At 37.6% G+C, this 23,893-nt stretch overlaps 1 protein-coding gene and 2 pseudogenes across 1 annotated transcript; 2 read left to right on the top strand and 1 right to left on the bottom strand.

Annotated features, from left to right (window-relative positions):
• The first annotated feature begins 14,782 nt into the window (after positions 1–14,782).
• On the top strand, positions 14,783–15,738 carry LOC110544563 (olfactory receptor 4S2-like; annotated as a pseudogene).
• Positions 15,739–21,656: 5,918 nt separating this feature from the next.
• Positions 21,657–22,583, bottom strand: LOC110542703 (olfactory receptor 4C16-like). The gene has a single exon (XM_021629235.1). It carries the CDS (start codon positions 22,581–22,583, stop codon positions 21,657–21,659), a length of 927 nt encoding a protein of 308 aa, XP_021484910.1.
• A 693-nt stretch (positions 22,584–23,276) lies between these two features.
• Positions 23,277–23,604, top strand: LOC132649080 (macrophage migration inhibitory factor-like; annotated as a pseudogene).
• The last annotated feature ends 289 nt before the right edge of the window (positions 23,605–23,893 follow it).

Below are 23,893 nucleotides of genomic sequence, written 5' to 3'. Positions count from 1 at the left end.
ATTCCATTGTTGTTGATGTCCTGCTTTATTCCATGGTGGTTAGATAGAATACAGGGGATTATTTCAATCTTCTTGTATCTGTTGAGGCTTGCTTGTGACCAACTATATGGTCTATTTTGGAGAAGGTTCCATGAGGTGCTGAAAAGAGGGTATATTCTTTTACGTTTGGGTGGAAAGTTCTGTAGACATCTATTAGGTCCATTTGATTTAGTACCTCTGTAAGTGCCTTTCTTTCCTTACTTGGTTTCTGTCTAGATGATCTGTCCCTTGGTGAATGTGGAGTGTTGAAGTCTCCCACTATCAAGGTTTTGTGATCGATGTGTGATTTAAGTTTTAGTAATGTTTCGTTTATGAATGTAGGCGCTCTTGTATTTGGGGAGTAGATGTTCAGAATTGTGATATCCCCTTGGTGTATTTTTCCTTTGATAGGAATGAAGTGTCCCTACTCATCTTTTTTGATTAATTTTGGTTGAAAGTCTATTTTATTAGATATTAGGATAGCTACCCCAGCTTGTTTTCTGGGTCCATTTGCTTGAAAGACATTTTTCCAGCCTTTTACTCTGAGGTAGTGTTTATCTTTGTTGCAGAGGTACGTTTCTTGGATGCAGCAGAATGTTGGATCCTGTTTTTGCACCCATTCTGTTAGTCTGTGTCTTTTTATTGGCGAGTTGAGTCCATTGATGTTGATAGATAATATTGACCAATAAATGTTACTTTCTTTTGTATTGGAGTCGGTGATCTTACTGTGTTTCATTGCTTGTTTTCTTTTCATTTTTGTTGGGATATTATCTGTATGCCATGTTTTCTTGGGTGAAGTTGTTTTCATTGGATTGGAGTTTTCCTTCTAGTATCTTCTGTAGGGCTGGTTTGCTGTGTAGATATTGCATAAATTTAGTTTTGTCATGGAATATTTTGTTTTCTCCATCTATGTTGATTGAAAGCTTTGCAGGGTATAGTAATCTGGGTTGGCATTTGTGATCTCTTAGTGTCTCCATGACATGTGCCCAGGCCCTTCTAGCTTTCATAGTTTCTGATGAGACATCCGGTGTGATTCTGATAGGTCTACCTTCATATGTTACTTGGCCTTTTTCCCTTGCTACTTTTAATATCTTTTCTTTGTTCTGTAGATTTAGTGTTTTGACTATGATGTGACATGATGTGTTTCTTTTCTGGTCTAGTCTATTTGGTGTTCGGTAGGCCTCTTGTATATTTATGGACATCTTTTTCTTTAAGTTGGGAAAATTTTCTTCTACGATTTTCTTGAAAATGTTTTCTGGACCTTGGAGCCTGGAGTCTTGCTTTTCATCAATTCCTATTATTCTTAGATTTTTGTCATTTCATGGCGTCCTTGATTTCTTGGATATTTTGTGTTCGGAACTTTTCTGATTTTACTTTCTTTTTGAGAGAAGTATCAATTTCTGCGAGTATATCTTCAGCTCCAGAGATTCTCTCTTCTATCTCTTGTATTCTCTTGGTGATGCTTATCTTTGTGGTTCCTGATCTTTTCTCCAAGTTCTCCAGCTCAAAGGTTTTCTCAGTTTGTGTTTTCTTTATTGAGTCTAATTCCGTTTTCATGCCTTGCACCATTTCCTTCATCTGTTTGATTGTGGATTCCTGTCTCTCTATGGCGGTCTCTATTTTTTTGTTCATTTCCTTTCTATATGCCACTAATTTTATCTCTACATGTGCCTCTATTTTTTTGGCTATGTTTGCCTGTGTTTCTTTAAGAATTTTGTCTATTTCTTCTTTCTTTATCTCCAATTGACTGGCCAAGTCTTTGAAAGATTTGTTCATTTCCTCTTTAACTGACTGAATTTGCATGGCTATTGTTCTGAGAGAGCTGCTTGTTTCCTCTTTATGAGCCTCAAATAGTTGGGTAAGCATAGCTTTAAAGTCATTTTCCTGTGCTTCTGTTGAATTGGAGTATCCATCAATTTTGGGGGTTGCTGGTGAAGTCATGGTGTCCTGCTTTATGTTGGAAGTGTTCTTTCACCTACCCCTGGCCATTGGCTTATCTGAAACCTTCCATGTTTGTTTTTGGGTTCTGCAGTTCACACTGGTACTGTCTCTCTCTGGCGTCTGGAGAGTTCTTTAGGAAGCTGAGAGAGGTTCTGTGTCCTCAGTGTGTGCTGAGGACTAGCTGTACCTGTGGGAGAAAAGTACGCAGGCGCAAAGGGGGCAAATGCATGCGTGCACATGTGTGTGTGTGTGTGTGTGTGTGTGTGTGAAGTGTGCGTGGAAGTTTGTTTATGTTTTTTACCCAGAAAATTATTTCCACTGTCAAAGAATTAATTTTTTCTTACCTTACTCAAGAGTTTTCCTTGCCATGGTGATTGGAAAAAAGCACAAAAAGTTGGATAGTGCCAGAGTTCTTTTGGCACACCTTCCCCTAAGCAAACTCAGAAACAACAGATTTGCCAACAGATCAGATGGCAGGCTCCCTCCTATATGTAGTCCATAGGACTTTGCCAGTAGAAAATAAAGTTCGTTTGCCTAAAACAACTTTTGATACATATATATGACGTAAAATTAATATAAAAGAAATATAAAAAAATTGCCAAGTCATAAGGAGACTGGCTTACATTAAGTCACAGTGAGGTCTTTTAACAAAAGGAAACAAACAAGAAAACAAATGAATAGAACAAGTTAGTCTGCAGCCTGGGAAAACTTTCAAACTTTTAGCTAGGCTAACTCACAAGGTGTATTTTAACCACTATGCTCTGTTCAAGGCTTGAGAGTTATTTAGACCAACTCAGACATTTTCCTATCTGTTTAATGTTTCACTTTTCTGAAGAATAGAATGAAAAAAGTAAAAAATGCTTATTTAGTCTAAAATAATCTAAGATTGATAAGACCTATTCTCTCTGTAACACTTGTCCAGGGACAAAAATGATATGATCTGTATTATTTTTTAAATCATAAGTTTGCCTGCTTTGTGGAACCTTTATGAATAAAGAAGCCTCCTGGTTGCTAGTCAGTCAGAGATGCAAGATTCCCACACTTTTGGTCTCTGATGTATTCTTCCATTACTCCCCTTTGCCTGTTCCTTATATCCTCTGCTAGAACCTGTCTGAATGCTGGGATGCCCCTGGCAGCTTGTGATATTAAAAAACTAAGTCAATTCTGACACAACTCTAAAGAAACCTTTCGTAAGGCTTCCAGTAACAGAAGGAATGAGTCATTATGAAAGCAAACTGAAGGTTCACAATGGTGGTAGACTCACACAGACTCAAATAAGCAAGTGTAACAATGATACCTCAGGACTGAAGGGATGACACAGTGGGTAAAAGTAGCAACCACCAAGTCTATTGACCTGAGTTCTTTTTCTAGACCCCTAGAGTAGAGACATGCAGTTCTCAAAGTTGTCCAATCACGTCTATTTGTACACCCTGACAAGTGCAAATGTTCATACAAACAAGCATACACAACACATCAAACAAATACAGTAAAGTATTCTTTAAAAGTGGAGACAGGACTGTCTCTGACATGGACTCAGTGGCTGGCTCTTTGATCATCTCCCCCTGAAGGGGGGCCAGCCTTACCAGGAAGACAATGCAGACAGTCCTGATGAGACCTGATAGGCTAGGGTCAGAGGGATAGATAATCCTCTATCAGTAGACTGGGGGAGGGGCATGGGAGGAGATGAGGGAGGGAAAGTGGGATTGGGAGGAGATGAGGAAGGGGGCTACAGAGGGGATACAAAGTGAATAAACTGTAATTTATAAAAACAAACAAATTGAAAAAATATATATAATTTTAAAAAATTAAAATGGCATAAGTACCTGGGTGTGGCTCTAATCAAGCATGTGATATACCTGTATGAAAAAAAATCAGGAGCCCAAGATGGCGGCAAAGAGCATGCACTGTATCTGAGGGTCACAGAATCTGAAACTCCGAAATTAGTGCGGAGGTGGGGGGCAGCAAAAGCCACAACATTGACATTGAGGCTTCCTGGGTGAGAGGGGACAACCCGTGAGCTGGGCCAGTTTGAATCCAGGTCACCCATAAATGTCTCCAGGGACTGGGAGTGGCAAATATTCACCCCGCTCCCGCACTTTCCCTTGCCCTAAGCACTGGCCTCCCAGCTCTGCTGAGGAAGCAGTAGTTGCCCCAAGCATAAGTCTCCCTGCTTGGTGACTGAGAGGACAGAGGCAGCAGCAGTGTGGGCTTCCCAGCTGCAGCGGCAGCAGTGTGGGCCTCCCAGGTCTGCAGCTGTGGCTGGAGGAGGCTGCCCCAAGCAGAAGCCTCCATGCTCAGTGAATGAGACAGCAGAGGCAGCTGTCACAAGGATAGATCACCTATACTTTCATTTGCCCCTGCTGGCCAAAATCTGAGACTAGAGAACAGGGGAAACCCCTGTGCTTTCCAATTAGGCCTAATAGCAAGTGAGTGAGCCTTCAAGTGAGTGTGTGCAGAGCTCCACTTCCAAGCACATGCCCGTGCTTGAACACATTCACCTGTGACCTTCCTCCCTTAGCTACAGCTGAAACACCAACGTCCACTCTCAAACTGGTGGTCCTCTCATCTTCCTGAAGAATACTCCAGACACCAGAGACAGATGGGCCCATTATGAAGTACAGACTCCAAGAACAAACAGCAAAGGTTACCAATAAGCAGATGGATAAAGGTCAGCATAAGAACTTATCAAACAAAAAACAGAACATCATGGCTTCACCAGCAACACCAAAATGTAATGGATATTTTAATTCACTGGAAACACAGAAAAATTATCTCAAATCTATGTTTATCCAGTTCTTAGGGGCACATAAAGAGAAAACAAACAAAGCTTTCAAAGAAATACAGACAAACAGAGGCAAAAGTAGAGGCATATAGAGAGGAAACAAACAAAAAAAAAATAGAGGCCATCATGTGAAGACAGGAATACACATTCAAACAGACAAAGGAAATGAAGCAAGGCATGAAGACAGAATTAGAACCAATAAAGAAAACACAGACAGAGAAAACCTTGGAGCTCAAAAACTTATAGAAAAGATCAGGAACCACAAAGGTAAGCATCACCAATAGAATATAAGAGATGGAAGAGAGAATCTCATGTGCTGTAGATACAACTGCAGAAATTGATACATGTAGTAAGGGGATCAGGAAATATTTCTGACATGACCTCAAAGACTTGTTCCTTTACCTCCCCACTCCCCTGAGGGAGGAACAGCCTTGCTAGGCCACAGAGGAGGATATTGCAGCCAGTACTGCAGATACCAGATAAGCTAGGGTCAGATGGAAGGGGAGGAGGACCTCCCTTAGCAGTGGACTTGGAAAGGGACAGGGAGGAGATGAGGGAGGAAGGATGGGATTGGGAGGAAATGAGGGAGGGGGCTACAGCTGGGATATAAAGTAAATAACCTGTGATTAATATTAAAAAAATAAAAGTTAAAAAAAAATAAATGGGACCTCTTAAAAGTGAAAATCTTCTGTAAAGCCAAAACCAGTGTCATCAGAATAAAACAACAGCCTACAGATTGGGAAAGTATCTTTACCAACCCTAGATCTGACAGAAGGCTAATTTCCTAAATATATAAAGAATTAAGAAGTTAAACAACAAACCAAGTAATCCAATTAAAAATGAGGTACAGAGGTAAACAGAGAACCCTCAATAGGGGAACATAGAATGGTAGAGAAACACTTAAATGTTCATTGTCATTAGTCATCAGATAGATGCAAATAAAAACAACTCTGAGATTCCACCTTACACACATCAGAATGACTAAAATAAAAAACTCAAGTGACAATACATTCTTTGGAGGATGTAGAGAAAGGGAAACCCACCTCCATTGCTGGTGGGAATGTAAACTTGCACAACCACTTTGGAAATCAGTCTGGCACTTTCTTAGGAAATTGGGAATAGTACTTTCTCAAGATCCAGCTATACCACTCATAGACATATATCCAAAATATGCTCAACTATTCATCAAGGACATTTGCTGAACTATGATCTTAGCAGTTCTGTTCATAACAGTCAGAAGCTGGAAGCAACCTAGATGTCCCTCAACAGAGGAATGGTTACAGAAATTGTGGTACATTTATGCATGGACTACTACTCAAAAATTGAAAACACGAAAATCATAAAATTTTCAGGAAAGTTGTGGGAACTAGAAAACATCATTGCGAGCAGAAAAACACACATGGTATATACTCACTCCTAAGTGGATATTAGCCATTAAATATAGGATAAACATACTAAAATCTATACTCCTAAAGAAGGTAAACAACAAGGAAGACGATAGGGAATTTGCTAAATATTCATTCAGAAGGCAAATGGGGTAGACATCAGAAGTAGGAGAAGACAGGAAAAGGACAGGATCCTACCACAGACAGTCTATAAAAGACTCTACTGATCAAGGTATCGAAGCAGAAGCCAAGACTCATAGCTAAACTTTGGGCAGAGTGCACAGAATCTTGTGGAAGAAGAGGGAGATAGAAAGACCTGGAGGGGATAAACGCTCCAAAAGGAGACAACAGAGCCATAAAAACAGTGCTGGGGGCCCTGAAGAGAATGATACCCCAACTAAGGACAATGTATAGAGAGGACCTAAAACCCTGCCTCAGATGTTGTCCATAGAGTCAGTCTCCAATGGGGTCCCCAGTAAAGTGACCAAGGATTTTCTCTGGCATGAACTCAGTGGCAGGCTGTCTGATTGCCTCCCCCTATGGGGTGCAGTCTTACCAGGCCACAGAGGAAGAAAATGCAAACAGTTTGGATGAGACCTAAGCTAGGGTCAAATAGAAGGCGAGGAGGAAATCTTCTATTAGTGCACTAGGTGAGGGGCATAGTGGAAGGAGGGTGGGATTTCTGGGAGATGAGGAAGGGGGCCACAGCCAGGAAACAAGTCGAATAAATTTTAGTAAATGATAATAAAAAAGTATGGTCTTATGAAACTTTTTTCTGATTATATATATATATGTGTGTGTGTGTGTGTGTGTGTGTGTGTGTGTGTGTGTGAAATACATGAAGAGTTACATAGCACTTCCTTAGATCCGATAGAAATGAAAGGTATTATAAGGGAGTAGCATAAACAGCTAGACACTATACTGAGAGAATGGTGATACCATGTTTGAGGTTGCTGTAAACAATGGTACAATTTTTTTCACAGTATGAGAATTCTTTAAAAATGAAAGAAAAAAGTATGCAGTTAAAATAAGATGATCAATCCTCACTTAGAAAGACAAATGGTATGGACATTGGATGTAGGAGAAAACAAGTAACAGGACAGGAGCCTACCACAGAGGGCCTCTGAAAGACTCTACCTAGCAGGGTATCAAAGCAGATGCTGCGACTCATAACCAAATCTTCAGAAGAGTGCAGGGAATCATATGAAAGAAGGGAGAGATGGTAAGACCTGGAGAGGACAGGAGTTACACAAGGAGCAAACATATCAGGGTACAGGGGTCTTTCATGAGACTGTTTCTCCAACCAAGGACCATGTATGGATATAATCTAGAATGTCTGCTCAGATGTGGCCCATGGTAGCTCAGTATGCAAGTGGGTGCTCTAGTAAGGGGAACAAGGACTATTTCTAACATGAACTCAATGGCAGGCTCTTCGACACCCCCTTCCCCCTGAGGGAGGAGCAGCCTTGCTAGGCCACAGAAGAGGTCATTGCAGCCAGTCCTGAAGAGACCTGATAAGCTAGGGTCAGGTGGAAGGGGAGGAGGTCCTCCCCTATCAGTGGACTTGGAAAGGGGCATGGAGGAGATGAGGGAGGGAAGTTGGGATTGGGAGGGAATGAGGGAGAGAGCTATGGCTGGGATACAAAGTAAATAACCTGTGATTAATATAAAAATAAGAAAAAATTAAATAAAGAAAAAAACAGAAAAAATAAAATGTAAAGAAAAATAAATAAATAAAATAAGACCCAATATTATATGGCTAATATTCACTCATGCGAGTATATAGCAAGCATATCTTTCTGCTTATGGGTTATGATCTTTTCTAGTTCTGTTCATGATTTTCTTTTTTTAAATACCTGCATAATATTCCATTGCGTAATTAGATAAACATACCAAGATCTACAGACCTAAAGAAGCTAAACAACAAGGATGACCCTAGGGAATATGCTTAGCTCTCATTCAGAAGGGAAAACAGGATAGACACTGGAAGTGGTAGAAAAGAGAGAACAGGACAGGCACCTATCAGAGATCTCCTCTGTTGTAGTAAATTTGAAAAGATGAGTTTGGGGCTATATATTATTTATTATTAGCCCTAAGATTGTCATGTCACTCTTATCTAATCCACTATCACAAGTAGTAAGACACAGACACCTTTTAGATTTTATAGTTGCCTTGTTTACCTTAGGCTGGGCAGATATTCCTACCTATGCTGTCAGAATCATCTCACCATTCATCTCCCAGTCCCCATTCAAAGCCATTCTCCTTAATTATCCTAACTTCCATCCATAATCTTATAAATACTTGCTTTTATTCTTTATCTGGTCCTTTGCATGCCTTTATTAGAGTCCTTCCTTCAGACCCCACATGTTTTTTTCCAGGATAATCCATGATGAAGTCCTCCTTCCTCTCTCTTCCAATTTGTCTCATTCCCATGATTCTCTGTTCTCTACAAGCTATGAGACCTTAGCCACACCTACTCCATTCTTCCCTGCTCAGGTATAGGCGCTTTAATTAACCAATCAGGTATGTTTACATATACATGTTTACACAATACAAATATGTGTTTCCAGATCCTGAGGGCATGTAATATGCATCAGATCAACCTCCAACACTGCTCTAGAAGACTCCACCCAGCAGTGGATAGAATCAGATGCAGAGACTCACAGCCAAACTTTGGACAGAGCACAGGGAGTCTTATAGAAGATGGAAGAAATGAAAGAACATGGAGGGGACATCAACCCCACAACGAGAACAACAAAGCAAAAAATCTGGACTCAGGGACTGCTATAGAGACTGATGCATCAACTAAAGACCATGCATAGAAAGGATTCAGATCCTCTGCTCAGATGTGGCCCATAGACTGCTCAGTGTGTTCCCTAGTAAGGAGAGAAGAGACAGTCTCTGACATGAACTCGGCTGCCTGCTCTTTGATTACTTCTCCCTGGTGGAGTGACCTAGTCATCCCACAGAGGAAAAGGATCCAGACATTTCTGATGGGACCTGATGGGCTGGGGTCAAACAGTAGTCCCTATTAGTGGACTAGGGGAGGAGAGGAGGAAGGAGGGTAGGTGGGACCAGTAGGTGATGAGGAAAGGGTCTACTACTGGGATAAATAGTGCATAAATTGTAAATACAATAGTAATACCCATCAAGAATTATGTCAGTTAAAATTTTTAGTTAATATAGAAAATAGTGAGCTTTAGATGCTGGTGTGATGGCACTGCTTTCAAGATTGAAGACCTGTGTTTCCCAGGACCCAAGTAACAGGAGAGAACCTACTCCTGCAAATTTCACACTGACTCTCACTCTCCTATTGTGCCTTCTTTCACCCTATGCCACTCTAACACAAATTAATGTAATATAATTAAAAGTAAAGAATGGTCTTTTTATGACATTCGCAGATGCATGTATGTATGTATGTATGTATGTATGTGTGATGTATGATTTTACCTTGATCATATAATTCCACCATTATTCTTTCACTATCCCCTCTGCGCTATCTCCCCTTTCTCTTTCAGACATATATATGTGTGTGTGTGTGTGTGTATGTGTATATATATATATGTATGTGTGTGTGTGTATATATATATATATATATATATATATATATATGGTTTTGTGTACAGAGCTAAATCCATAGTATAGATATGTTGACAATGTTTGATATTTTATTTTTCTTCGTTCTATAACTCTATTTTGTTCAATTCTCTCATATCTCTTTAGAGTCTTCCTATGCATAGTTACTTTTCTAGACAGATATATAAGTATATAGATAGATAATAGGTAGGTAGATAGGTAGAGAAAATGTGATTTTTTTCCTCTGTCTGGCTCATTTTTTTTCTTATAATGACAAATAGGAATAGTGCTTCCTCCAGACCCAGCTATACCACTGCTAGGTATATACCCAAAGTTTGTTCAAGTACACAAAAAGGACACTTGCTCAACCATGTTTATAGCAGCTCTATTTGTAATAGCCAGAACCTGGAAACAACCCAGATGTCCATAAACGGTGGAATGGGTACAGAAATTGTGGTATTTTTATACAATGGAATACTACTCAGCAATCAAAAAGGAGGAAGTCATGAAATTTGCAGGCAAATGGTGGGATCTAGAAAAGATCATTCTGAGTGAAATATCCCAGAAGGAGAAAGACAAACATGGGATATACTCACTTATATAGACCTATAAGATATGATAAACATAATGAAATCTATACACCTAAAAAAGATAATCAATTGAGCGGACATGGGGTAAGATGATCAATCCTCATTTAGAATGACAGATGGGATGTGCATTGAACGTATGACAGGAGTCTACTGAGCGCATCTGAAAGACTCTAACTAGCAGTGTTTTCAAAGCAAAGACTCATGACCAAACCTTTGGCAGAGTACAGGGAATCATAAGAAAGAAGGGGAGTTAGTCTGATGGGGAAAGGATAGGAGCTCCACAAGGACCAAATATATCTGGGCACAGGGTCTTTTCTGAGACATTCAACCAAGGACCATGTATGGATATAACCTAGAACCTAGAACCTCCACTCAGATGTAGCCTGTGGTAGCTCAGTGACCAACTGGTTTCCCAAAGTGAGGGGAACAGGGACTATTTCTAACAGGAACTCAAGGACTGGCTCTTTGGTCTCCCCACCCCCGAAGGGAGGAGCAGTCCTGTTAGGCCACAGAGGAGGGCTTTGCAGCCAGTCCTGAAGATACCTGATAAAACAGGGTCAGATGAATGGGGAGGAGGTCCCCCCTATCAGTGGACTTGGAAAGGGGCACGGTGGAGATGAGGAAGGGAGGGAGGGACTGGGAGGGAATGAGGGATCGGGACACGGCTGGGATACAGAGTTAATAAAATGTAACTGATAAAAAAAAACAAAATAAAATTAAAAAAAATAATGATATCCAACATTGTTCCTGCAAATGACACAATTTCATTCTTTTTGTGCTTACATTTCTAGGTTCCTGTGCAAGCGAAGTGGAAATGTATGTGTGCATGAATTGATTATAAATGTTCATGGAAGCATTGTTTATTATAGCCGTAGACTGGGAATACAAGTATCCAAATATCCGCTAGGGAATGACTACAGAACAGAATACTATCCAGTAATAAGCAAGAGCAACTCGCCAATTATGCAGTTCAATGGTAAATTTTCAAAACATTACATTACATTAATAAAATAGACACATAAAACATATCATCTTATTCCAGAAACTTTATTTTATCTTTCTTTATTATTTTTTATTTTGATTTTCTGTCAATGATTTTAATGAACCTTGGATTCTCAACTGTCTGTGGGTACATATGTTCATACGTTTTGGGATGAATTAGCTGCAGCTCATCTCAGTTCAGCTCCAAATCTATCTCCCACCTCCAGGCTTCTTTGTTGTTGTTGTCTTTGTTTGTGTGTGTGTTTGTTTGCTATTTAATGAGAGATAGGATCTCACTATGTAATCTGGCCTGAAACTTTATGTGGAGAGTAGACTGGCCTTAAATTCATAGAGAATCTCATGCCTCTGTCTCCCAAGTGCTAAAATTAAAAGCTTGCACTATAATGCTTGGCCAAGTACTTTTAGAGTGAATATTTCTCTATTTGTTATTTTTTTTTTCATATCTAGATTTTCTAGTTTGTTATAAGGACAGCAATTCAAACCTAGAAAATGAGATAAATCATGTAATGTAATTTAATACTGTAAACACATTATTTAGTATATGAATCAAAGTACATTATTTCAGTAATAAAGTTGTAATGAAAATATTACCTTTATTTTCTTATTTTTTCTAGATTATGGTCATGATATGAGAATTGCTTAACTTTTAAATTTAAAATATTTATTTAGTTTTAAGTTCAAAAGACACTAGAATTATTTTATTTTAGTTTATTTTTTAATTATTAGTTACATTTTGTTAACTCTGTATCCCATCTGTATCTGCTCCCTTATTCCCTCCCAAACCCTCCCTCCCTTCCTCATCTCCTCCCTGCCATTTTCCAAGTCCACTGATTGGGGAAGACCTCCTCCCGTTCATCTGATCCTGTTTTATCAGGTATCTTCAGAACTGGCTGCAAAGTCCTTCTCTGTGGCCAAGCACAGTGCAGGGAATCATATGAAAGAAGGGGGAGTTAGTATGACGTGGAAAGAATAGGCGCTCCACAAGGGCCAAATATATCTGGGCACAGGGGTCTTTTCTGAGACTGACACTCCACCAAGGACCATGTATGGATATAACCTAGAACCTCTGTGCGGATGAAGTCTGTAGTAGGTCAGTAACCAATTGTTTTCCCATAGTAAGGGGAACAGGGACTATTTTTGACAGGAACTGAATGGCAGGCTCTTTGACCTTCCCACCCCCCAAGGGAGGAGCAGTCCTGCTAGGACACAGAGAAGACACTAGAATTTAAAGTTCATTTTAGGCCTGTAATTTTATTTTGACCGTGGAGAAAGATTCTGGGAATACATTTTCCCTAAGGTCATTACCATTTTCTTTCCTCTCCTTAACCAGACTACATAAGAAGTAAAAGAAGCAGCACTTATTGCCAAAGACACAATGACCTGACAGATTTTAGCCGATGAGAGGATGGATGAGAGGATGTGGAACAAGGAAGATTCAGTTCTGCTGCCCTGTGTTTGGGAGACCAAGGATTCTCTGGTATTGGTTATTCATAATTATCTAGGATTTCTACACTATATAAGGAGATGCTAAAAAAATAATTTGAGTTCAAACCCATTTGAAAAATATTGCAGATCTGTTCTTCTCAAACTAAGAAAAGAATGTTGTGGAAATGAGGAGGTGTCTTTTTTTTTCATTTATAATAAAATTTAAATTCCCTGGTTTTCTTAAGAAAAGAAAGTATGGGATTACAAAGACAATGATATGAAGATAAGTTATATATACTATATATAGTATAACTTATGTATACTACCTTGGAGATAGTGAGTCATAAGGGGGAATAAAAAATGCTAGTCATTGGAAAGAACATCATTAAGTCTGAAGTGCTGAAAAAGTAGATGAAGGCTTTTAGATGCACACTGTCTTAGGTGAACACTGTCTTCTGTGCTTTAGATCCTAGAGGAATACTATCAAATGTGTGTGTGAGTATCTTTCTGCTCTAGAAAAACAAATCACATAAGAAATGCTCTAAACTTCTCTGATATGATTTCACTATTGTTCAATAATTTATAATTTAAAAATCAGTAGGGGGCCAAAAGAGTACAAGTTCATAGAGCTATGGGATTGATCTTGATTGAAAATGTGATTAGACTACTGCTGCTTTCTTGGACATTTCCCTATTAATCTGTGATACACAAAAGGAGACAGATCTATTCTGACTTTTATAGAATGCTGGGATACAGACCTGAAATCTCACAACATACATGACTTTCCAGAAGTTCATATTTGGACCCTTCTTTTTTTGGAAAAGACTACCAAAATATAGGATTGTGTGGCTTCAAGAACTAAACACAATAGACCTTGAGAGATGTGTTCCCAAAAGAACAGCCTGCCACTGCAGGGATCATTTATACCCATGTGTTGATTTGGAAAAGAATTTTGAAACCTCTATTTATAATACCTTATCCAAATCTGTTCTCCTATATCAATGACTCCTGAGAATGCCTGAAATTCTACCACTAAAGATACTTCTAGTGAAATTAAACTTGATCCTCTCTTTAGAGTCATTCCCACCCAGTTGAATGATAACCTCTCCCAGAGATATGGAACTCAAAGTTTCCCACACTGTGGTGTGGTGTAGCTAACATGAAGCAGGAAATATGAAAACACATAAAGAAAACATTGCTGTTAAAGTGCAGAGCACTTCCTCTTTTGTTTTGTTTTTCTTTGTTTCATGTGGTCATATTGCTGCATATTCTCTTATCTTTGCCTTTTCTCGGGATTGTGTGGCTATTCTATGCTTATGCAGTGATTTAATTGAATTGTAGAAAGGATATTTAATGACAAACAATACTGACTTAAAACTTTATTATATCACAATTTAAGTAAGAGAGGTCTCATAAAGTTAGATAATTCATTTGAGTTTCAGTGAGATTATTACACAATCAAATATGTCTAATTTAAATCTCTTTCTATAGTACCCCATAGTGATATTGAACCTTTGAGATCAGATGAGAGGCCAGAATTTCACTTCAAGAAGATCCAAGTTTTAGAAGAAGAGAAACCTGCAGAAGTCACTGGGGCTGTGCTGCCTAAGAATTCTGAGCAGATGTGACATCCAGGAAGGAGAGTTTGAAGCGGGGCAAATCTGAACAAATATTCTCATTTCTATATGAAAATGCAGCAATCATTTGCAGATATATAAGTATTAGCATAGCTTTGAACAGGGAAGGCTTTTTGAAATGTAATAGAAATCTTACACAAAATAAAAGTACATTCTTCAAATTTCACAAGACATTGCAAAAATTTTTCTTAAGTCTTTGGACTTCACTTCTCACCTGAATTGAAAAAAATCACACGATATAACATTGAGGTAAGTTGCTCAGAATAAATGCACTTAAACTGAAACCTGAGTATGAAAAATATAAGTGCTCAACTTCAGCCACCAGCCACTATAATTATTTATTTGTTTTAAAATAGAAATGAATGCTAGTGGCTTATTTATTTATTTTTTTAATTTGTTCTGATAGTTTAATGTCCTCTTGGGAATATGGCCTCAAGTACTTTTTCCATGGAAGGAGTAAACAATGTCACTGAATTCATTTTTTGGGGTCTTTCTCAGAACCCAGAGGTTGAAAAAGTATGCTTTGTTGTGTTTACCTTCTTTTACATGGTCATTGTGCTAGGAAACCTCCTCATTATGCTGACAGTTTGCTTTAGCAATCTTTTCAAGTCTCCCATGTATTTTTTCCTCAACTTTCTATCTTTTGTGGACATTTGCTACTCCTCAGCCACAGCACCCAAGATGATTGCTGACCTGCTAGTGAAGAAAAAAACTATTTCCTATGTGGGGTGCATGTTACAACTCTTTGTTGTTCATTTCTTTGGTTGCACTGAGATCTTCATCCTTACTGTCATGGCGTATGATCGATATGTGGCCATCTGTAAACCTCTCCACTACATGACTATCATGGACCGGGAAAGATGCAATAAGATGTTGCTGGGGACATGGGTGGGTGGTTCATACATTCTATTATCCAAGTGGCTCTGGTGGTGCAGCTCCCCTTTTGTGGACCCAATGAAATTGATCACTACTTCTGTGATGTACACCCTGTGCTGAAACTCGCCTGCACTGACACCTACATTATTGGTGTTGTTGTGACGGCCAACAGTGGTACCATTACACTGATAAGTTTTGTCATCTTGCTATTCTCATACACAGTCATTCTCGTATCTCTAAGAAAGCAATCATCCGAAGGAAGACGCAAAGCTCTCTCCACATGTGGATCCCACATTGCCGTGGTCATCATCTTTTTTGGTCCCTGTACTTTCATGTATATGCGGCCTGACACCACCTTTTCAGAGGACAAGATGGTTGCTGTATTTTACACCATTATCACTCCAATGCTGAATCCTCTAATTTACACTCTAAGAAATGCAGAAGTGAAAAATGCAATGAGGAAGCTGTGGACTAGAAAGGTTTCCTGGGAGACTACTGGGAAATAGCAGAACGTAACCACTTAAGTAATAAATCTTCAATTCCTTTAGCCTTGACTAATGACATTTGGAGAAACACTAGAAGCAACATCACAGGATTCAGGTGACAAGTGATGGGGCACTGTGTTATACAGAAGTAAGGTACGATGATCATGGTCATGCAATAATCTATTATGTTCAGGTAATTTTGTGAAATATGAATGACAAATATTTTTCATATAAAAGTCATTACTGTCTCCTCTTCCTTTGTAACTATTGTGAGAACGTACTATTGAAATGCTTAAGGCCATTTCTATTATTTAGGAATATGGTACTTATCTATTAAACTCGATGTACACATATTGCATAAATGATTGCATACATGCAAAGCTCCATATCCATGCTAATGTCTTCTTAACTGAATTTCAGAAAACAAAGTTTATTAAGCCTCATAATGTTAAAACTGGGATAAAACTGGCAAAGAATATTAAAAAAATAATGTATTTTGGAGACAAAAGGTTAGTTTTCATTGCTTGGTTTTGGTAAATAATATTTCCATTCTTTGTTTCACATTTTCTTTTACTCCGGCAATTAAAAGATCAGACTGGCTGAACTGTGAGAATACATCCCATTCATTCTATTCTCATTTATTTATTTAAATATTTATGTATTTATTTATTTTTATTTATTTATTATAATTTATTCATTTTGTATCCAGGTTATAGCACCCCCATGGACTCCTCCTAGTCCCACCTCATTTTGGACATAAATTTCTGAGTCTATTATTTCCCTTAACTGGGATCCATAAGCTGAAATTTCTTGGGTACAAATGTATCTTTATCATTGTTTTATTATGTTTTGTCAAAATCTAATTACCCATGCTACTATTTCTACCTATACTTAGGTTTTGATTATATGAGAGTAAAATATAAGTATTACTTCTGGGAAGGCCTATATTGCCTAAAAATAACACTTTTGCAACCTCATGATTAAATGTTAAAAAAAAACAAACAAAAAAACAAATATTTATTGGATATGACTGAAACCACAGCACTGAAAAGAAGTTTATATGGGTTGGGGATGGTCAGAATGATTTTATAGTCAGCCTTAGTCATATCATAAATCCCAGGGTAGCCTAGAAGAATGAGACCTTGTCTCATCTGTTTCCCTTCACCTTCCTGAATTAGATAATCCTATGAGAAGTTTCTTTCCATGGAAATAAAATTTGAAATGACTAGATCTATCTACTTTCCATTATTCTTTAATCAATATTCTTCTTATAATTTTTAAATTCAATGTATTTTTCAAATAGGGCACATGTATATGTAACTAAGAAATTTAAAAATTCTACTAAAAATTTCTGTATCATTTTTGCAAATGTGTTCCTGTCCTTTAAATGTGGCATCTTTTAAAAAAGAGATGGAGATACATGAAGAGCTTTCAACCCATTTTTCTTTTAGAGTGAGCTGTCCCAGATAATGGGCATCACAAATATCATGTTTGAAAGTCTTAAGATCTTCTACTTAGTATCTGGGCTCTGGTTCATCATCTATTTAGCACAGTGAACCCAGAGATCCTGCTCAGTGCAGCAAAATTCTATGGAGAAATGAAATGAGCTCTATTAGTGTCCTGAAAATTATATTAGCCTACATTCCAGAATAAGTTACTTTCACCTGCTTTATTTTCCTTTCCAATTTTGTTGTATTAATAAAATTATTTTATTTGATGTGTATATATGGTTCAGCATGTGTACAGTATAAAATGCATACTAAAAGCAAATAAATTAGGACATCCATCACCATAGTCATTTTGTGTTCACAATGTGTATAGTTATATTGCCACACGGTCTTCTTTACTCCGTTAAACAGGATAAACCTGTGTGTAGAAAACATTGAAACACCTTAAGAAGCCCAGCAAAAACCTTATTGTTTTCTATGTTCCATGTTCAATAAAGATTAACTAATTGTACCTAAAGAATTGTCATTTCTTCATCTTTTACATTTTCTTAATTTTAGCATATACCACACTGAAGATAACCTATCTGTACATTTTATATTGAAAATAGTTTTTTTAATTTCTATTTTTGTTCTTCACAATTTATTCATTATATATCTCAAGTGAAGCCCCCTCCCTCGACTCCACCAGTCCCACATTCCCTCTCATTTACCTTTATCCTAGTCTACTGAAATGGGGAGTTCTCCACTATTACCATCTACCCATAGCTTGTTAAGTCTCATTAGGACTGCCTGGATCCTCTTCTTCCATGGCGTGGCAAGGCTGCATCACCATGGGCAAGTGATCAAAGAGCAGGCAACTGAGTTCATGATAGAGGCATCCCATGCTTTCCTCACTCAGAGATCCATGTGGAGACTGAGCTGCCCATTGGCCACATCTGAGCAGGTGGTCTAGGACCTCTCCTTGCATGGTACATTTTTAAAAAAGGCAAGACAAACTATGTTTCTTGATTCTTCAACGGTACTATCATTTACAAATCAAGATACAAATATTAATAAATAGAAGTATATCAATAAAAATTAAATATATAGAAGGCATAAACAACAATGTTCATGTTCAAAGATTTTTTTCCTGTGTGCATTACTGGTAAAATAATTGCCTGTAGGTATAAAATTTTGACTTTGAAAGCAGCATATTCTCTGTAGCATTTATAGCTTCTTGTTAAATGAGCTCTTGTTAAAGTTTTTTTTGCTTTTGATTTCTATCAATATAAAAATGTTCATCAGTACTTTTAAAGAATAAAAGAGCACAAAGTTCTCATTGAATTCAGACTATTCAATTTTATTTTATTTTTTTTCAATGCGACTATTCAATTTTAATCTTTATTATTTTTGCATTAAAAAATCTACAGTTTGAAAGACAAATTACTTTGCATGCAGTAATAAAGTTCTGTGCCATTGCTAAATTACAAAGTCTGATGCAGTAAAATCAGGATCATTGAAGTGTCCTAAAACTTGTAACAATCCTCATTAAAATTTTAGGTCATTATTAGTTCTCAACATTTTGTATTTTTTTATGTAAAATATTTATTTTAAATATTTATTTATTTTACTAAATCATAGGCTACATAGCTAGTGTCTGTGCTCAAAATAACAAAGTATATGGAGTAAAAACAATAACATGAATATACACTTAAGCACTCTTGAGGACTTTTAAAATGGGGTTAGGAATAGTCTCCTTTATAAACTTTTAAAAAAGAGTTGTTCATCATCTGATTTGAAATGTTTAATTAGTGGATACATCACTATTAGGGAACTTATAATTAGATACAGTATATTTCAGAGATAATATATGAGTAGGGCAGTTCACATGGAATTACAACTTCAGAAGTATACTTTATTTGTAAAGATTATCATCTGAAACATTCATATTTAAAAAACATAATGCAAGCCTCAAATGAAAGTGCTTGAAACCTCTCTATGTCCGTGGCCAATAATTCAGTAAATATACATGTGCAAGACACAGCTTCATATGTTTTACATTTTGCTTGGTAAGAACATCATTGTGCTCACCGTGCATGGGACCATGAAGGAGCTGAAGCTCAAGGGTGTCAGTGCGAGGTTGAAGATCCTCTAGCATAATTTTCCTGTGTGCAGTCATAAAGAATTAAAGTAATATGACAGTCCATGCTAGATAGCTCCTATCTTCAATAATTACAAGTGGAAAGCTTACCACTATTCTGTGTCAATGCATGGTAGACACTGACTTATTTGCTAGAACAAGATACAGCAAAAAGCTCCGGCAATTTTTCTTGACACTACCCATATTACATGGCATTCATCATGTCTGTATTTCCCAGAGGTTAATTAGGAGTCAGAGCAGGGATAATCATGATATAAGAAAAAGCAAGTGCTTTGTTGTCACAGACAGAACTGACCATAAGGACATAAATGAAGACGGTGGGTAAGAAGAACATAAATGGAGTAATGATGTATGAATCACAGCCGAAGAGAGATTTGAGGAAGACCTCAGACATGCATGTCCTTGGGGTGAACAAGATGATTTAAGAAGTTCTCAGGTCAGCAAAAGTCAGTCTCTCTTACAATGCCTGTATGTCTAATATATATCATGTCTTCTTTGATGCCTCTGGATTATGGCTATAAATGCTTAGTCATGGTTATAAATGCTATACAGTATTTGCAGACCCTTTCTGTATGTGGTCTTCATGAATATGCAGCTGTGATACAAATGATGTACACTGTGTTTGTGCATGGTAACAAAAATAAACTATTTTCATTTCTGCTCCAGACACTCTTTCCTAGTTGCACTGAGAACTCTAAAATACTTCATATCTATGATATAACTATTTCTGTGTTAATAGTAAGAATAGTATGCCATATGCTTATATTGATCTGTTATTATTTTCAAATCTCCTAACAGAGTTTTTCCACTATTAATTTCTAGTCTTCATAAATATTTATATCCGGATAAGAAACACATATATTAGCAATGTTTACCATTATTTTGACACAATGTTGACAGACGAATCGTGAGAAGGAAAAATAATTTTGGTTGATGTATTCAGAACTCTTTCAGTCCAATATATGAGGGAAGGCATGATAACAGAAGCAACTCTATTTTTGGTGTCAGGAGCATTACCCTGCACTTTCACATGGTGTCAGGTAGAGCACATGATTTTGGGGACAGAACCAGAAATGGACATGAACTCAAAGTCTATATATAACCTAATAACATCCTTCCAACAATAAATCAGTTTTGAAACTTTTCAAGAAAGTACTGTATGCTGAAGACTGAGCATTCAATCATGAGCCTGTGGGAGACATTGCACATTCAAAGGATCATTGAGCTACAGAGTTGTCTCAGCAATTATGAACACTCACTGATCATACAAAGGTTTGATTCCCAGCAGTCATGTGATGGTACACAGCCACTCTTAACTCAAAATTAAACCTTAGTATCCCATAATCATATTAATCTTGCATTAAAAAATGATTATAATGCTTATTTTTCAAGATGAAACAATGTTCCCTAAAGTTCAAAAGTTATTATTAAATTTAAAATATGATGTTAGTAAAACATTAAGTAGTAATATTCCTAACCTCAGATGGATTCTGCCAATTCATTATTATGGGGTCTGAGTAATGAAAGACATACACAGTAACCTGTAGAGCATAATCTTAAGACGGTATGGTAAATTATGTAGTATATATATATATATATATTCACATATATTGATGCAAATAATAGGTATTCACACATATCTTTTAGTCATAGCAACAACCACAATAACAATTAATTTTAAAGGTGTTTCCTGGTTAGTTGTTAGTAATAAGAAGTATGTGAAGAAGAACATGTTTATACGTGCCCACAGACACAAACACATACAACACACTTGCTGCACCTTAAAACTTCTATAAATGTGTGAATATGGTACATTCCTTTGATTAAAGAAGAGCAGAATGAAGGCATTATAAAGAAACACAATCACAATCAGAAAGAAAGAAATCAATAATAAAATAGACAGGAGGCCCTACTTACTGATTGTTGATCTTAGAGCTTGTGCTGTTGGTGTTCTCTTCAGGAAGTTGTCTCCTGTGCCAATGAGTTCAAGGCTCTTCCCCACTTTTTCTTCTGACAGGTTTAATGTGTCTGGTTTTATGTTGAGGTCTTTGATCCACTTGGATTTTGTTTTGTGCAGGATGGGAAATATGGATCAATTTGCATTTTCTACTTGTAGACATCCAATTTAAACCAGCACCATTTGTTGAAGATGTTGTCTTTTTTTTCTATTGTATGGTTTTGGTTCTTCTCCACATTCTTTTCCAAAAGAATAATTTGATATATTACTTTAGAATATATTTTTTTGCCCATTCTCTAGAATCAACCAATCTTCCCTTCCTAAGACAGTGCTATCATAAACAAAATTGAAAACTAACATTTTCTTTATTAACATCAACATAAACTTTGATTCCTTATTTATCATCTAAGATTCTTTTGATCCACAACTTTCTCATGGCATTTTTCACCTCTGCATTCCTCAATGTGTAAATCAGAGGGTTTAGAAAAGGTGTACAAATTGTATAAAACACTGATATCATCTTGTCCATAGGGAAGGTGGTTGCAGGGCGTGTATATATGAATATACAAGGCACAAAAAACAAAATGACTACTATGATGTGGGAGACACAAGTGAACAGTGCTTTTCTTCTCCCTTCAGCACTGTGGTTTCTCAAGGAATACAAGATGATGACATAGGAGACCATCAGCATGAGGAAACTCAGTGTACATAGGGTCCCACTATTGGAAACCAGAAGCAGGTTGATCATGTATGTGTCTGAACAGGCAAGTTTCAACAGTGGCTGCAAGTCACAAAAGTAGTGATCAATCTCATTGGGACCACAGAAGGGTAAACTCAAGGCTAGAAATATCTGAACTAAAGAATGAACACAGGATCCTACACAGACTACAGCTACGAGCACTCCACAGACCCGGTGGTTCATTATGGTCATATAGTGCAGGGGCTTACAGATGGCCACGTAGCGGTCAACAGCCATTAAAACGAGGATAAAAATCTCCAGGGAGCCAAATAAATGGAATGTAAAGACTTGGATTATGCACTCATTGAAGGTGATAGAGGCCTCCTTCAGCAGAGAATCCGCAATTGTTCTGGGAGCTACGGTTGTAGAGAAGCAGGTGTCAGACAAGGATAAGTAGAACAGGAAGAAGTACATGGGACTCCCAAGGGCCTGGCTTGTTTTGATGGTAGCAATGATCAGCAGGTTACCTGCTAATGTTCCTATGTAAAAGAACAGGAAAATGGCAAACACTATGTTCTTCCTACTGGGGTCCTGTGTCAAGCCGAGAAAAATGAACTCAGTCACATTGATATTCAGCTTCATGGTTCATGAATCAGAAGGAAAGAGTATGAAATGTGTCATCTGCAAGAGATTAAAAAACCTATTTTACCACATGGTATGATGAATTATTTTAGAAAAAATATTTATTTATCTTAAAAAATTTTCTACTTCTTGATTATTTAACTCTTGTTCCCACTCTCTGCTTGAATTTGAAGATCTTTTTCAGTGTCAAGGAAGTTGATGAAATTGACAACTTCTCCATAGCAATCTCCACCACAACCTATGGTGTTAATTAATTTTGTACATCAATTAGTATAAAATGAAATGTACACTTTTATTATTTACCTTATTTTTTCATGGTAAAAAAATTGGTGGCAATGACTGACTATTGTATTTTTTTCTATTAAAAAAAAATGTAAGTAGCCTTGCCAGTGATGATGTAAATTTGCCTAGCCCTTACATTCTATAAAATTCCTATTTTCCATTTATGTTAGCATATTTATTCCATACATTTAAATTAATACAACACTCATTTCTAGGCATTGTTTCTTGAAAAGAAGAAGAAATGCCAGTAACCTCCAAAAGCCAGTAGTGTCTCCAATCATTCTTCATCATATTTTGTAAATGGTGTGCATAGACAGAAAAAAAATAGTTCCTTGATAGTAACTATTAAAAATCTCAATGGCTAGGTTTCTTCTACTTTTAAAGACCCTCGCTCGCAGTCCCTTCACCACCATGCCAATGTTCCCTGTGAAAACCAATGTTCCCCGCTCCTCCGTGCCAGAGGGTTTCACCCAGCAGCTGGCACAGGCCATCATCAAGACAGCAGAGTACATCTCAATGCACGTGGTCCCTGACCAGCTAATGACTTTCAGCAGCTTGAGCCACCTCTGAGCCTTATGCAGCCTGCACAGCACAGGCAAGAACAGCTGCGCCCAGAACTGCACCTAGAGCAAGCTGCTGTGGGCCTTCTGGTTGATGGCCTTCTGGTTGATGGCCTGCTGGTCAGCTGGACCAGATGTACATCAACTATTACAACATGAATGCAGCCAACGTGGGCTGAACAGTTCCACCTTCACTTGAGTGCTGGTCTGACTTACCTGCGCCTCTGTTCTTGGAGCCTTACTGCACAAAGTGTTCTGTGTTCATCTGCCTGCAATGATGTCCAACTTCCGCTTGGAAGAATTAATGGTTTGAGAGAGAGAGAGAGAGAGAGAGAGAGGGGGGGGAGAATAACTTAGACTATTTATACTGTCTGAGCTTACATTCAAATAAATGGGTATTTTATTATCTACAAGTACATCATTACACAATAAATACCTTCATATCTAGCATAATTTGTTATAGGAGCA

Source organism: Meriones unguiculatus, chromosome 18, assembly GCF_030254825.1.
Source record: "Meriones unguiculatus strain TT.TT164.6M chromosome 18, Bangor_MerUng_6.1, whole genome shotgun sequence".
Lineage (NCBI taxonomy): Eukaryota > Metazoa > Chordata > Mammalia > Rodentia > Muridae > Meriones > Meriones unguiculatus.
The sequence above is the reverse complement of the archived record's forward strand: the minus strand, read 5'-3'. Positions and strand labels throughout refer to the sequence as shown.

Excerpts from the sequence above, each read along its gene's own strand:
- LOC110542703 (XM_021629235.1), bottom strand. The coding sequence starts at position 22,583 with ATGAAGCTGAATATCAATGTGACTGAGTTCATTTTTCTCGGCTTGACA.